Source organism: Diadema setosum, chromosome 4 (assembly GCF_964275005.1).
Source record: "Diadema setosum chromosome 4, eeDiaSeto1, whole genome shotgun sequence".
NCBI classification, from domain to species: Eukaryota; Metazoa; Echinodermata; class Echinoidea; order Diadematoida; family Diadematidae; genus Diadema; species Diadema setosum.
The window spans coordinates 23,313,556-23,329,265 of NC_092688.1; the positions used below are offsets into that span (position 1 = coordinate 23,313,556).

Below are 15,710 nucleotides of genomic sequence, written 5' to 3' on the forward strand. Positions count from 1 at the left end.
ATGAATGAGAGCGTAGTGAATCACGAGAGCGTATGGGAAATCCCAATGTGTTAAAAAAAGTCCAAATTATGGCATTGTACGCTTCGATTATGAGATTTTGTTTCTAAATTCCGAGGTGGAAGCCCCAGTGATGCTACGTAGGGACACAAAAGGCAAAAATGTCAGGTAAATTTAATTCAAATCTTTTTTTTTTTTAATAATATTGTTCGACAGAACATAACACATATGATAGCACTATTGATACTAAATTGAGATCATTTTATTTCAAGATTTTGCATAAAGCTATTGATTTCCTTTTTAAGATTAGATCTAAAGATTCACCTAATTGTGTGTGCTTTTTTTTTTTTGTGATAAAAGTGAGGAAACAATGGTCCACTTATTTTGTGAGTGTGAAAAGGTTATTCCTATTTTGCTAGCCATCCTTTCCAAAATTTCCCAAAATGATGTTCAAATAAATGTCACTAATTTTGCAAAGAATGTTCGATAGATTCATTCCAAATTTGTTTTTACTTTTGAAGTATCATATTTATATTTGCAAATGTATGCTTTATCTAAAGTATTTGTGAAAAAAGCAACAGGACCTAGAATACTTGATAGCCAAGAAAAGAAGTAGGTTACCTGCACACTTGATTCGATTCGATACATATATTTTTTTTCTTACAGTCAACATATCATAAGATTATTGAAATATAATTGTTTTATTTTATGTTTCAAATGAAATAATATGTTGAGATTTAGTGTTCCCTTTTTGTAACGATACTGCACTCTATGTGTATATTTTAGCAGTACTTGATTGTATAGACATCATATTTCATATTTTGTCATGCAACTGATGCTTAGTTATTGTAATTCAGTTTATTTGATGTAGTAATTGAAACTTTTATACATGTATTTTTTTTTTATGACCAGCTGGTGTCTATCAATGTTATCATTTAATTGCTAGAAAACTACTTCATAATTCCAGCAATTTTTATCATGATTTTTTTTTTCAAATTTTCTAATATTTACTACATCACTTGATTTTGTCTTGATTAAACTTATATTAAGTCATCAATTTATATTGCCTTTTTCTGGGGGGGGGGGGGGAAGGGGGATATTAATGAAGGGTATCATATTTTTGCTGACGTACCTTTCTACTCTGGTAATTTATTTGTGCGATTTGTAATCATTAATGATTGTTGTAATCGATTTTAATTTGTTCTAATGAAAACCAAAAAGAAAAAATAACCTACAAGATATATATATATAACATATCTTTTTTACAGCAAATGAATGATGCAGACAATACATTGCGTGATATACAACAAAGCATACTAGCGAAACATTTATACCGAAAATTCTAATAAAGCGCTATGAAAGGTGAACAAACAACATTAACTATGACTTGTAATGTTAGATTGATATGTACTGGGACCTTAATAAAATTGTAAGAGACATTGTCAGAAGAAAATGAGACAAATATCAGTTTAAATATTTCATCTAGATGATAATGAATACTAACCATGAACATAGGTTGTGTTTTTGTGTTTGCTTCTTCTTTGACATTTCCATACCGAACTCTGGAATTTCTATAGGATCCCTTTTATGCATGTTTACCGATTGGAAACCACCAGGATCATCGCTTTAAACTATAAGTGACCTGCCAGGTATTGTGGTTGAGAGTGATATAATAATGGCAGCCTTGTAAGCACGTGACACTTTGCTCTGAATGATAATGATAGAAATAACTGAAAAACGTCGTTGTGTTACTCATTACGTAGCCACGCTCGCATGAAATGTAGTATATTCGGACTGAAAGAAGTAGTTCGAATTAACTAAATGAAAATTGATGGTTGGGCATCTTCTTTAAAGTGCTTTCTTCATTTACACTATGAAGGCCGCGTGTGCACGCACCGATAATTATCACGCACTTTCCCGCAACAGTTAATCATTCGTGATTAGCGTTACCCCACGGTGGTCTGTTATACTCGAGCTAGTGTAGATACGATCTCAATTTTAGGCTTAATTTGTTCATTACCGATCTAAAATGAATCACTCTTCCCTCAATAAACTCACTGTCTGAGTAATACAGCTGCGGTAGGCGGCCTCCCGAGGCACCAGCCCCACTATCACACAATACATGCACTTATACTATAATGATTACTTGTTCTATTCAACCCTTTGTTCGCTATGAAATGCACACAGCTAAGTGCAATATCAAGACTATTTGCTCCTTTCAATTGAGCTATATTTCACGAAATGATTTGATGGATCAAATTGGTTGAAATTAATGTACAAAATATCGTATCATCTCTTAAAACTGGATTCATTGCAAACAGTACACAGCCTAAACTTGTTCTCGATACCCAGTGTTACAGATTTACTGCTCCCCCTAAAAAGGACAAAATAAAAGGAGAAACATACGACCCATCATATTGAGAAAACAATAACAACAGCAGCAGCAGCAGCAGCAACAACAACATCAACAACAAAACAGAAACCAATGAATAAGACCAACATTGGGAAAAGCGAAAGAGGGTAAAATGTGAATTGATAGTCCCTGTGAGGTCAGGTTGAGCGAAATGGATGACTCTAGACTGTTGGAAATTATCAAAGAATCGTTGTCGGTTTCGTCTTGTTTTGAACCAGCTCTCCGTGAGAATGTTGAATGTCAGGGCGAAGGACAGCAAAACTGGTCGCAAGGTGGCGCACTATTAAATAGGGGTTTGCACTGATTCGTAACGTTTGTTTTCGGCGTGACGGTTTTTGTTTTTGTTTTTGTTTTTAGTAGAAACCACAGTCATTCTTAAGGGCATCTGAACAGAGTCTTAGTTTATGCTCTTGCAAATTTCGGTGAAATAATTTGGCCTACCTAGATACGAAACACGTAAGGCATTGAATCTTTTTAAAAAGATTATTTTTCTTTAAAGTGTGTAATAAAATACAGGTATGAGTATAGTAAACGGGTGTTTTAGCGTCATACAAATATTCTTTTGTTTAGAACAAAAGAATATGATATTAATATTTCATAGACAAAATGAATATGGAAGTATGAATTATGGAATTAGGAAATATTATAAATGGAAATATGAAATATGACTAGAAGAAGCAAAATAAATATGAATTATGGAATTATGAATGATGGAAATATTAGTTTTGGATAAATAGAGCAGAAGAAATATGAATGATAGAAATATGGATTATGAAGATATGAATTATGGATAATAAGAACAAAGAACTATGAATTATGAAAATATGGAAACAATTATGTTTTATGAGGTATGGAAATATGAACGTATGAAATATGAAAAAAATGAATGATTAGTTATGGATTATATGAATATATAATATGGACGTATTGATTTTAATCATGTAGGGGCTGTGCAGCTGTGAAGGGTGACTCTTGCAACGGATTGTATGGCTGGTGTGGAGTGTATGTTGCAGAGTCGTGTATCTTTTGCACGTTGATACGAAAGGTTATTACGATATTATGCAAATGCCTATGACAGTAACGTATAAGCATTATGAAACTGGAGCTCCAAGATGACTTCGCACATGAATATTTATGAGCTTAATTCATGAATATGTATGAATATGCGTTTATGTCAATACTATATATATGAATTATGTTTGAGCAGAGGAGCCTGCTGTGGAGAGTGACTCTTTTGCAACCGATTGTATGGCTTGTGTGGAGTGTATGTTTTTGTGGAGTCGTGTGATTTTGCACGATGATAATATAGAAGGGTATTTGATAACGGTGTATATGCAAATGTGTATATGGTATAATGTATAATGGCCCGGAGATGATTAGCGTGTGAATGGGTGTGACAGTAACGTATGGGATTAAGCACTTTTGTATAGTGGATTGTGGATCTATGGAGAGTTAGACTTTTTTCGTTCTTGTTGCTGGAATGGATTACATGCACGACATGGCTATAGTGTGGAGTGTATGTTCTCATGGAGTCGTATACTTTTGCACGATGATACGCATAGTTGATACGAATATTTAAATGCGTATACGACAGTAACGTATGACGATTAAGCATCATCAATAGCAAATTGTGGAGCAGTGGAGCTCCAAGATGACGTAGCATATGGATTTGAATGAACACGATGAAACGATGAAATGATGAAACGATGAAATGATGAAAAAAAAAGGAATATTACTGGCTAATTCATTCTCACTTTTGATGCCAAGTAACTCACACCGTAATGATATTGCGTCATGCAAAGTCATATAAGACTTCCATGACATACTGCAAACGCACACAGCTCCACCACACCATAAACTCTACATAGGCCCTGAAGTTCATAAGATGTCAAGTCATAAACATTCATACATCATACAGCATCTCTGGAACTCCACTGTTCCACGACCCCGCTACTTGGCGGGTGCTTGATCATTATTTTATGATCCTACATCGTGTTTACACAGAATAATTCACAGATTCACAATTCACTATTGATAATGCTTATACGTTCATTCAAAGTTCTTTTGCTCTCACTATCCATTATTCACGTCTTCATAATCCATATTTCTATCATTCATTTTTCTTTTGTTCTATTCATCCATAATGCATATTTCCATTATTCATAATTCCACAATTTATATTTCTTACGTTTCCCTCACCCATATTTTGTATTTCCGTAATTCATATTCTAAGTCCATAATTCAGATTACCACATTTCATCATTCTTTTGTCTATGAAATATTGATATCATATTCCTTTGTTTTAAACAAAATAGTATTTTTATGACGCTCAAAGCACCCCTTTATCACTTATGAGACCTGCATGGCATTGATTGGTAGGCGATTTTAAACCTGTCTTGACTCACAGTGACACCTTTTCGAAAGAAGTTGCAATTTTGTCACTGATGGGAGATTGGTGTAGGCCTACTCATTTGCATATTCATGCCAACTTTTCGAGAATTGTTTTGCAAAAATTATCAAATCCTTACAATTTCATATTTTGACGTCTTTTATATCCGATTTTGATCAAATTGTCACTGATATGCTCGTACAATTTCACTCTTTCTTTTAGACTAACCTTTTACTCGTCCAAAATTCGCCGTCGGACAAAATATGTACCGAGTTTTGATTTGTGTTGTTTCTTTCCATGTATGTTTTCGTTTGTTTGTTTGTTTGTTTGTTTGTTGGTTTGCTTTTGTTCAGAATTCAAAGATCATGGCCCAGTTCTGTTCAAATCGCCATTGTATGGTCACACGTATTTACAAAATGCAGAACCCTCGACACATCAAGACTGTAGAAAACCATGATTATTCGGAAATGATGGTAATTTAGATAAGTGAAAGATTATCAACAGAATACTGTGAAAGCGGGAAAAATATTCCCATAATCAACCAAAATTAACTGCTATATTGCCACCAAGTGCAAAGGCCTGCGCAGGGAAAGAGGATAAATCTACCGTCATTAATCATTCATCGGTTCTGGTTATGACGAAGTGTGCAATTATCCAAATTAACACTCTACAGCAGTGACCACGTGTGTCCTGATACTGCTCCATGACGCGCAAAAATCCTTGCTGACTGCTCAACCAAACATGGTGGCCGACCACGCGGGAAGTGACCCGTGAGGGAAGCCAGACGATTGATAGCACCGTGTCTTTCTGAGATAATTTATGATTATTGAGACGCTTTTGATGTATTTTTTGTGTCCTTTCTTTCCAGTAATTACGCGGAAACGTTGAGATTAATGATAGTCGTCTGTCATGTAATTCAACCTGCCTTCATGCTCCAAGGGAGAGAGTGAAATGACTAGATAAAGGAATTTTCTGATTTTGTCTTTGACGTAAATAATACATCAAAAACAATTGCTTTTGTACAGGAGTTCCTTTATAATTGTAATAACATTAATTTGTTTTATGATGACCCAAATGTAGGCTTTCTGAGAATTATTTCTCTGATTTATTTTACACACTTTTAATTACTATCACTATCATTTTAGATACTAAAAAGTACTCTGCTTCAATTAATGTTTTCTTTACTAAAAAGGTTCAATGTTATTAGACATCCATAATAACATTATAACCGATATCATTACAATTATTCCTGTCATGATTTACAGCATTCTTTTGATTATCGTCACCATTGTAAGTCCCATGAAATTCGTAATTATAAGTAATTCTGATGTATAACAATGAGTAAGTGCCTATCTACAAACGGAGTTCAATCTCGAATGGATCGGATATGGCTGCCTAGGTGAGGAAAGGGTCAATTCAATCTAATGACTACAGATCTCCACGGAACGCCCCAACCCTCCCCTCCCCTTCCCCCCCCCCCACACACACCAGATGGCTTTTCATTTCCTTTTAGCCTGTGGGGACACTAAGTTGTAATGAAATGAATATATTCATTCATACACGTTTATACGAAACAATGCATTGAGACAATGAATGGCATGTGTGTCATGTGTGAACCAAGGGCCTATATCTCATTGGAGGAGACTTCATCGGAGGCAACTCTAACGATCAAGAGATGGCTTGCGTTTAGAAGGCGACTCCACGGCGACGGTCCAAGACGTCTAACATGGCGACAACTTATTCGTTCGGAAGTCGCAGAAACGTCAAAGCCGACGTTGTCGAGACGTCTCAACGACGTCTTCTCAGTCGCGGAGACGTCATCGCACGTCTCCGCGACGTCTCCGGAAGGTTACCAATGATTCACCGCAGGGAGATGTCTCAGAGACCTCGCGGATAAAATTAGTCTCCTCGACTAAGGAGACGTCTCTGAGACCAGTTGGAGAAAATCGAACATGTTTGACTCACCGTAGAAGAGGCTAGTGTCTAGGGGACTTCGCGGAGACGTCTCTGCGTCCATTGAGACTTGAGTCGCCACAGGGTGGCCACCTACTCTCCATTCCAGTGAGATACCCACTTTATAGAGATACCCACTTTATATCCACATTAAAGGCATGCCACCTCTTGGCATGCCCCTGCTTTCATCATGTCCAAATGGTAGGAGGCAATCTCTGATCAATACTCTTATTAGATTTTAAAGATGAAGGCTTACCTTTCATGGTTTGATAATGAAACCATGTATCACGATTTCTTTGCCTAAAAAAGAAAAAAAAAAATCCCATGGCAACGTTATACCATGTAAGGAGAAATTCTTAGAGTCACGCATTCCTCATTGATGATACAACTTAATTTCCTCATTCATCAAAACACTCTCGGTTATGATGAGGTAATTCCACAATTTATGTCACATTTCGAGATTCTCTATCAACGAAAACATCATAGCAGCTGATGATTTCATGTCGTCCTGTCATCCTGCGTTGCACATGTTGCAAGGATGACATATTCCTCGTACATCCCTCGTCTTAGATATGGTTCTTAAAGAAACACCGGGTAATGATGGATACAGTTCGGTGACCGAGTGAGTATGGGGCCGTGATCTCGCTCAGAGTCGATTTTGCTTCTATACGAGCAGCTTACAGCAGCCGCCAATCACAATAACAGTGTACTCCACTATATAAAACCACAGGTGCATGCTTTGTGTTGCTATACGGCATCTTGGAAGTGAAACCATGAGGAAAACAAATTGTCTTAGGTCTGGGTGCCAAAGTAAGATTTTGGGCCTTACCTTACTTTATCGTCCACCAGATGCTCTTTGACGGTTTTACCCTAAGTATTTCGAGAATGTTTAATCGGAATCTGGATGATGCAACTCTTGCATCCTTGAGGGTTTTAAGATATTCAAAATGGCCGCCAAAATTGCCGCCAAAATCTAAAATTCCTATATGATTTCCTCATAAATGGTGAAAAAGAAAATGGACACAAAAATGAAGAACACTGTATTTCGAGTGTGCTGAATAACTTACAATCCTCAAGAATGCAAAAGTTGCATCATCCAGATGCAGATTCAGCACACTCAAAATAGGGTACAGCCATCAAAAAACATCGTATAGACGATAAAGCAAGGTTAGGCCCAAAGACTTACTTTACCACCCAGACCAAATACAATTTTGTTTTCCTCATAGTAATATGTCCATGATTCCGCATAGCAACACAGAGCATGCACCTGTGGTTTTATATAGTGGAGTACATTCTTATTTGTGATTGGCGGCTACTGTATCATAGAAACAAATCATTGGACTTTAAATCAACTGGATATGACAGAGAGAACACTCAGCGCTGAGTCAGCTCGATTCGTTCTGATTGCCATTACACTCTACAAATATGATGAATTGCAACGGCAAAGCATAAATCTGTAATTGATTGCCATGCAGTGCTGATAAATGCATTAGTGTCAGAGAAAACTGCAATATATTTCTCATTTCTCATTCTGAACAACCATTTACCAAGGATGTCATGAGCTTGTCATGATTGATTGAAACATCATGCCACAGGATTTTCTTCTTTTGCTTTTTATGAGACGATATGACAGTCAGGAAGAAATAGGATACTGATGGGAGATAAGTTTGAGAAACAGTGAGGACAAACACGACGGAATACTTGATGTTCTCTGTTGTCAGGATCGTCAATATGGCATTTGTTTTTACCAGCTCACATCTAAAGAAATTGTTGGAGAACATCACTTAACGTGATGTGTATGAAGGATGAACTGTTATGATGACATCATATCTGTTTTCAAACAAAACCTAAGCAAATCGGAGGTAATTTCATCAACGTTAAAACTGTTTCCTGTATTCTCCATAGAGAAGCATCCACATCAATTAACGATATCTTCCATTAGTGGAGTAACTTCATCGTAAATCACGTGCCAACACGATTCTATGGTGACGTCACGTCCTGTGTCTTCCTGTCAGTAAACTGACTGTGTGCCTAAACTATTAACAACCGCTGAGACTTTGTTATACTTCCCATTAAATTGGCAATCCACCGGGCTGGTTGGTAAGGCTACCGTTGCCATGACAACATACCGACCCATTTTGGAATGATGCTGCATAGATTGCTGAGCGCGCGTACATGGGGACAAATTTTTCTGGCAGTCTGATCAACTTTCAGACAGTTTTCCTTTACAAACATTTTAACCACTTAAATTGTCCGCAAAATTGACAATTACACTATATTATTACATATCAGGTTCCTTCTGTGAAGCGAATTGAGTTTGAAATCCTCACTGGAAGAGAATATCTGTAGCCGTAACTCTAAGAATAATCATTTTGAAAAACAGTGTCAGCCTTGGAAAGGAAAGTTTCTCTTGCTGATGTACATGACTTTAATGGGCTCAATCAAACCTGTGACATATAAAAAGGCTATAGTTTGTTTTCGGAGAATGGTCATGAAAATAATGTGAGACACGCGTAAATTCTAACACCAAACTTTCAAGACGAGGACTGTAACTTGACAATGGCATTTTAAAAGAAAAATGTGAGATTAGCAAAGAACGGAATATTACTCAACGGAAGTGTACAATAACATGCATTATAAAGAGAGAAATATATATGGAAGGAAAGAGAGAGATACATGTGGGAGGGAGTATATGCGATTAATATTTATATTCAAACGAATGGACAAGGACACTGGAGAAGTGATGCATAAAAGCAAATGTAATCATCTTAGAAGTGGGAGGGAGACATGGACCTCGCTTGAAGTCACATTTTAATGCAACTCTTCATCCAAAACGAAATCAAAGTCGTAGACCCATGAACTTTAATTATTCCCCATCCCCTCATCCTCTTTTCTCTCACTCTGTCATGTTTTCTATTCTCACCTTTAGATGCCACAGGATATTGATGAATGCGTCAAGATGTAATTTGTCTGTTCTATGTCAGGGACTACATTGACAATCAGGAAAAAAGTCGCGACTTTTATCTTGAATATCACGAAAAAAAAAAATCATAATTTGATGCAGGGATATGTCTCGCTGCCGTCAGAAACATTCATCCAAAATGCATTTCATTTCGTGTATGGTCGCAATCTTTATTGACTTTATCCAGTTTATTTCCTGCTTTGATAATAAAATGACGCGTGAGCCGCCCGTTGCAATGAACTGTCATGTGATGGATGTAACGACTTTCCACTTTGTTCATTGCGGCATCTTAATCAGATTACCAAATAATTGTATGTCACGGACCCTTTTGATTTTAAGCTGAGGGTTACAGTCTGAGACATGAGTTATGTCACGTCGCTCTAAGTAAGCAATTAAATGCATGCATATGAACAAGCGACCACATGAGAGATGGTGGTGGTTGTGGTGATGGTGGTGGTGGTAGTGGGAAGGGGGGGGGGGGGTTCCCAAGAAGATTAATATATAAATTAAGTAAATGCAAAATGTGACTCGTGAAAAACTAGACCGCCCTCTTTAGATGGAAGCCAGCAACAGTCCATGTGGTCACATCAGTAAAATTTAGAGATAAAGTATAAGGGACCTTTTTTTAAATTAGTGAAAAGTAGACATTCCCTTGACTTGTCACTAAGATGAGCTCAAGATGTGTTAAAGCAAGTATTATTCTCCATGCATTCTGCAGGAGCTAGACCTAATGCTCTTTAGATGTTCTAGAAAATAATTGTTTTTATGTAGAAAAGGTGAAATTTTCTTTTATAGTTTTTGTGCCTAATGAATCAAGAAATGCTGAAAACAACAGGGGACTTTTGAAACTTCCACTGTATGTTGCAAGTTGAATTTCTCTGAATTCGCTTCCACCGTCAAAGAACTTCCTTTTGAGATCCCATTTGCAAGTTAGAGAATAATAACGAGGACAATGTGGCTTGCGGAAAACACTTCTGGCAGCTGCATTATAGCGTGAGAATCCGCTCCCTTAATATTCACCGAGTCCCAAAAGCTCACATTGGACTACCTAATATATCACGATACTTACAAAGTCGATAACTTGGGCGATCAGGATCCTGAAGAACACCTGAACGGGCTGAGAGACGTTCTTGACGGGGCGGAGGGTCGGTGAGCCATAGTCGTCCAGAAGATAATTAGAGAGCTCCTTTTGGTGGGAAAACGTTGCATGTTCATCACTAGTGGCAGATTCAACTGCAGGAGTAGAGGACAGAACTTTTTATTTTAATTGAATTGATACATGTGTAATTATCTTTGAGTGACAAATTACCTTGTTCTTGTTCCCCCTACCTTCTGTCATACAGACAATGTTCGTATCAAGCCAACTCTAAATATACAAAAGCTTTTAAGAAGCAAAATAAAAAACAAAGGCAAAGGATCAGATTTAAGGGATTGTAAAGTTTAGTTTTTTAATGGTAAACAGAAAGTCAGGAATACAGAAAGTCATCACACCACAGTAGTCTTATTTTGTAACATCCAACAATGATTCTATATCTTGTCTAGGAATGCAATCACTGAATGGAGTTGACGCATATGATGCTGAAAGACGCATATTATAAGAGTGAGTCGTTGTCAGGAGCATTGCTACTTCCATCAGGAGAAAAGTCTGTCTTACCCCGCACGACTGTGGTGTGAAGCGCCTAGTTACTCCTACTAAAACCGATTTGACCTCATAAGTAGGCACCTATTATCACTCAACATGCTCAAAATAACATCAGGTAATCTTAATTTTGTGCTTGCCACTGTAAAATTGACACATTTTTGTGTCTGGAGATGAGTACTTTGCTCACACCCTTCCTTCAGTGATGAAATGTGGAATTATGGAATATTTACCAATGTTAGTACAATGCAGGTGATTCATGATACGTGTAATGACAATCACGATAACTGAGGGGCATTTCATGAAGCGTTTTGTCTGGCACATTTGTCTGACAAATTTGCTCTCATTATATCAGATGCAAGGATTTTAGTAGCTTATAACAGTTTGTCAAAAAAAAAATGTATATATATATATATGTATATGTCTGACAAAACGCTTCATGAAATGTCCCCCTGAACAACCTGCCATCATTGCGTCTGAAATCTCACAAGCCAACCTAGATTTCCCTCCCATCACTTGAAAGCTTTGACCCCAAAACTGGATGGTGCAGATGCTGGTCTGATGCCATCTCTGATACCACCCAAGTTACCTACAATAGTGTCTCTGGCCTGGCAACAAAGCCAAAGGGCTTCAACGGGTGGTGAAGCAAGTCTTCATGTCTTCATCCTGTTTCTATGGCAAATAATCACCCTCTGACCCCTGAGGAAGTGCTGAACATCATCAGAATGGGGTTGCAATTAAGGCAATTGCAGGGCTGATATGCATCTTTAGCCTGAGAATCCTGCAAATTTGGGGCTGATGTCGCCTGCTGCCACATATCCAATTAAAGAGATCTTTGAAGACAATAAAAATGACAGTTTTAGTTTTAAGACAAGACTGAATGACCTCATGATGTCAAATTGTATATATCCACACATGGGAACTGTGAAGGAACTGAAAGAAATACCTCACTTTGCTCCTTGGTTGATGTTTAATGAATAGTTTATACGGTCTTGCCTTTTGGACAGTTTCGTTTATGCCTTCACTAGTTTTTGTTGTTGTTTTAATTCAAGGAGAAAATCAAGTTTGCTCGATAATATCAAGGCGGTACTCCTAAATTGTATCATGTATTAAAGTGATGGAGGTTATGAGCCATTTCAAACTCGCCTCAGGACCTCCCCCCCCCCAACTCCATGCTGAAAAAAAAAATCTACATTGAGAAGGTTTTTTTTTTTTTTTTTTTTTTTTTAGTTTTGTCATTAATGTTCGATGTGTTTTGTCCTCAACCATGTATCTCTGCAGTACTGTGTAGGGTTTTTCTGTACCTTATTAATAATGGTTTTAGGGAAATGCATATTAGAAGCTTTGCTTTTTAGCTTCCCCTCCATTTTCTACATTATTTGATGAATACCATGCATCAAGGCTTCTTGAGATATTGTGTTAGTATTACATTTTTATATTCAACCTGCATGTAGAATATGATGATATATTGATTTTTGCGTGATGTTTAGTGCACTTTTATTCTTTGTTGAAACAAAATAAAAGATATGAAATCGTAAGGTTATGAATATTCAATGCTCAAAACTCCATTCATAATTCCTAGCAAGAATCCTAATTTATGTGGCAAATTCTGACTTTTGCATCACAAGAGAATATCTTTTTGTTAAGAACATCCTTCAGATATATATATGATCAGCACTAAATCTTAATAAACAATGTAGCTGCATGTCAGCAAAAGCAGCAAATTGGTTTTCTATTTCCACATATATTTTTGTCATTCATATTGTACAGGAGAATAAGAGTGGCGACCATTTTGAATTTTTGCATTTAGAAGAATAAAAATACATGTAGGCTCTCTATATTGTAAGTGGCACCCAATATATTTGTATTATTGCACACGCAACACTTTATAACAGTGTAGGTACAGGACTGGAAATACAGTAAATTTGTTATACATTTCGATGCATATTTTTTGCCATTCATATTGTAAATGAGCATAGGAATGGCGGCCATTTTGAATTGAAAATGAGCTTTAAATACTAAATGAACCTATGTGAAATGAAAATTCTCTTGCAAATGCAGATGGAGTAACTTTAGGAACAGAAATGTACAAATTTTGGTGGAATAATTGGTCATAGAATGTACATTATTGTGATTACCGAGGCCAAAATTAGCATATTTAGCGGCCATTTTAGATTTTTGCATTTTGCCGAAAATGCTCAAGGTTACGCGAGTGGCATCAATCAGATCTGGAATCAGCACCCTCGAATTAACAAGAAACCATAAAAAACATTGTATATATATAAAAAAAAAAACAATGTTAGGTGCCTTCTAGCCTGGACTATATCCCAACCATTTCAAAACCAATTTCATGAAAATAAACTTTAAATTCTTATTAAAATAGTATTTCATAATTGGTTATGTAATCAGTTAAAAATTAAAAGCTAATTCTCCATCTTAACCAAAACCACACTATCCCTTTAAACTACCCCCTTGTGAATAAAATCATAGCCAAAGATCTGATGAAAGAAAGCAAGCAGTGTGATAAAATTCCCTCTATCAGGGACGTACCTGTTGTGTGTTAATAATAATTCTTTGATTTGATGCGTGTTGCTTGGTGACGCGTCGTCAAACACATTATGAGGACGTGTTAGTTCAAACATGACGCTCCGCTCTGCCGCTCGGCTTTCCAAAAATAAAGTCCTTCTCTTAGTCAATACCCATTCTCTCTTCCCGATTTAGACGATCGATGAGATAAAAGAAATAGCTTCAATCACAACCATTTACATAATCGTTGCATCTTCCTTCCTACTGTCACGATAAAAACACGGAAAGACGAGAACATAATAACCGTTCCCATATTTCGAACAATTAGTTCCATAATGTGCATATTCTTTCATTGTAATACATTGTACACTTTTTTAAATCTGTATCGATAAAAAGCATGTGTTATTGGAAATGAAATTTTATTTGAATTGAATTAAATAAAGCACGTTACCCTTTCCTCAGGTGGCAGTGTATCTTAAATAAGTTGACTGGAAAGATCAGTAATTTACTTCCTTGAGGAAGAGGGAGGGCACTGTAACATGGAGGATGGGAACTCTCGAATTTCAATCTGAAGTTCCGGGTTCGAATCCCGTTAAGTTCCTACGTCCTTGGACTAGATGTGTTTAGCCACCGTGAGTTTTTACCCAGCCACGTGATAGGCTGGAAATACATGTACTGGTAGTCGGGCTCTTTGGTCGAGTAGTGGCAACACTGAATAATAAAGTACCCTGGATAAAGATCGGAAACCATACCTTTGTGAAAATAAAGAAATTCTACTGCATTAGCATTGTAACAATTCACTTTCTTGACGTGAGGGACTGCGGGGTCTTCACTGATATGACTGATTTGATCGTTACGAGATGGGATGTCAAACAATATTACCTTCTGTTTTATCAAATCCCCATTTTCAAACTCTGAAGTTCAAATTAAGGGAAAATAAACGCCGACGGAATGCTGATGTCACTATTTATATGTGACAAACACTACCTAATAAACTCTGTTCAAACCGCAGGGATGATATCAATCAGGAGTACTATTTTCCTGTCTCCTTGCCCCCCACCCCGCCCCATCAATCTCTTCTACATCTTTCGTTCTTTCTCCAGACACCCAGTTGCTCACAGCTTTAATTCTTGGGAAATCATTAGGACCCAGAATCTTATATTGGACTGTCGAGTCTAATCTACTTCATTTTTAATCAGATCCACGAGAAAGATGAAATGAGCAAATGGAATTATTTTTCAGTTCATCAGCTTTGCAGTTATTTTGATGAAAAGAACTGAATTTGACATTCTTCTTTTTTGTTTCCTTAATTTCTGGTGACAAAGTAGAAACAATCAACACGCCAATACTGGTTGAAATTACTCAGAAGGGTACAATGAAATTGAAAATGGCGTCCAGCGTGTGTCCAGCGTCCTCGTGTGAGCACACGATAAATACCTATTGATTCTAGAAATGGTGTACAGAAGCATCACACACACACATACAAACAAACAAACACCCACACACACACACACCCACACATATACATACACAAAATGTAGGGTCATGCATCCGACATCTAAAGACAAACCATTTTTAAGTGTGATGTACCAGTATGACATCCCTTGGTCTACGCCTTACATAGTACATTTGTGCCAAAATAGTCCTTTTCACAAAAGAGGAATGCATACAGTGGATAGCAAAGTGAAACAAGTTTGTAATTGTACGAATATTGTGTTTCTCCTTTTCCTTTTCACAATATAATAGCTCTACTAAGCCGATGGAGCAATGTAAATGCGTTGTGTTATAATAATAATCGTAATAATAATAATAATAATAATAATAATAATAA

General features: G+C 36.8%; 1 protein-coding gene across 1 annotated transcript in view; it reads right to left on the reverse strand.

The window, feature by feature from the left end:
* Positions 1-15,710, reverse strand: part of LOC140227718 (neuronal acetylcholine receptor subunit alpha-10-like) — a 39,055-nt gene that overhangs the window by 11,767 nt on the left and 11,578 nt on the right. The window contains exon 2 of the mRNA XM_072308127.1: positions 10,784-10,947. Within this exon, the coding sequence (XP_072164228.1) occupies positions 10,784-10,947 (164 nt within the window). The remainder of the gene's footprint in view (positions 1-10,783; positions 10,948-15,710) is intronic.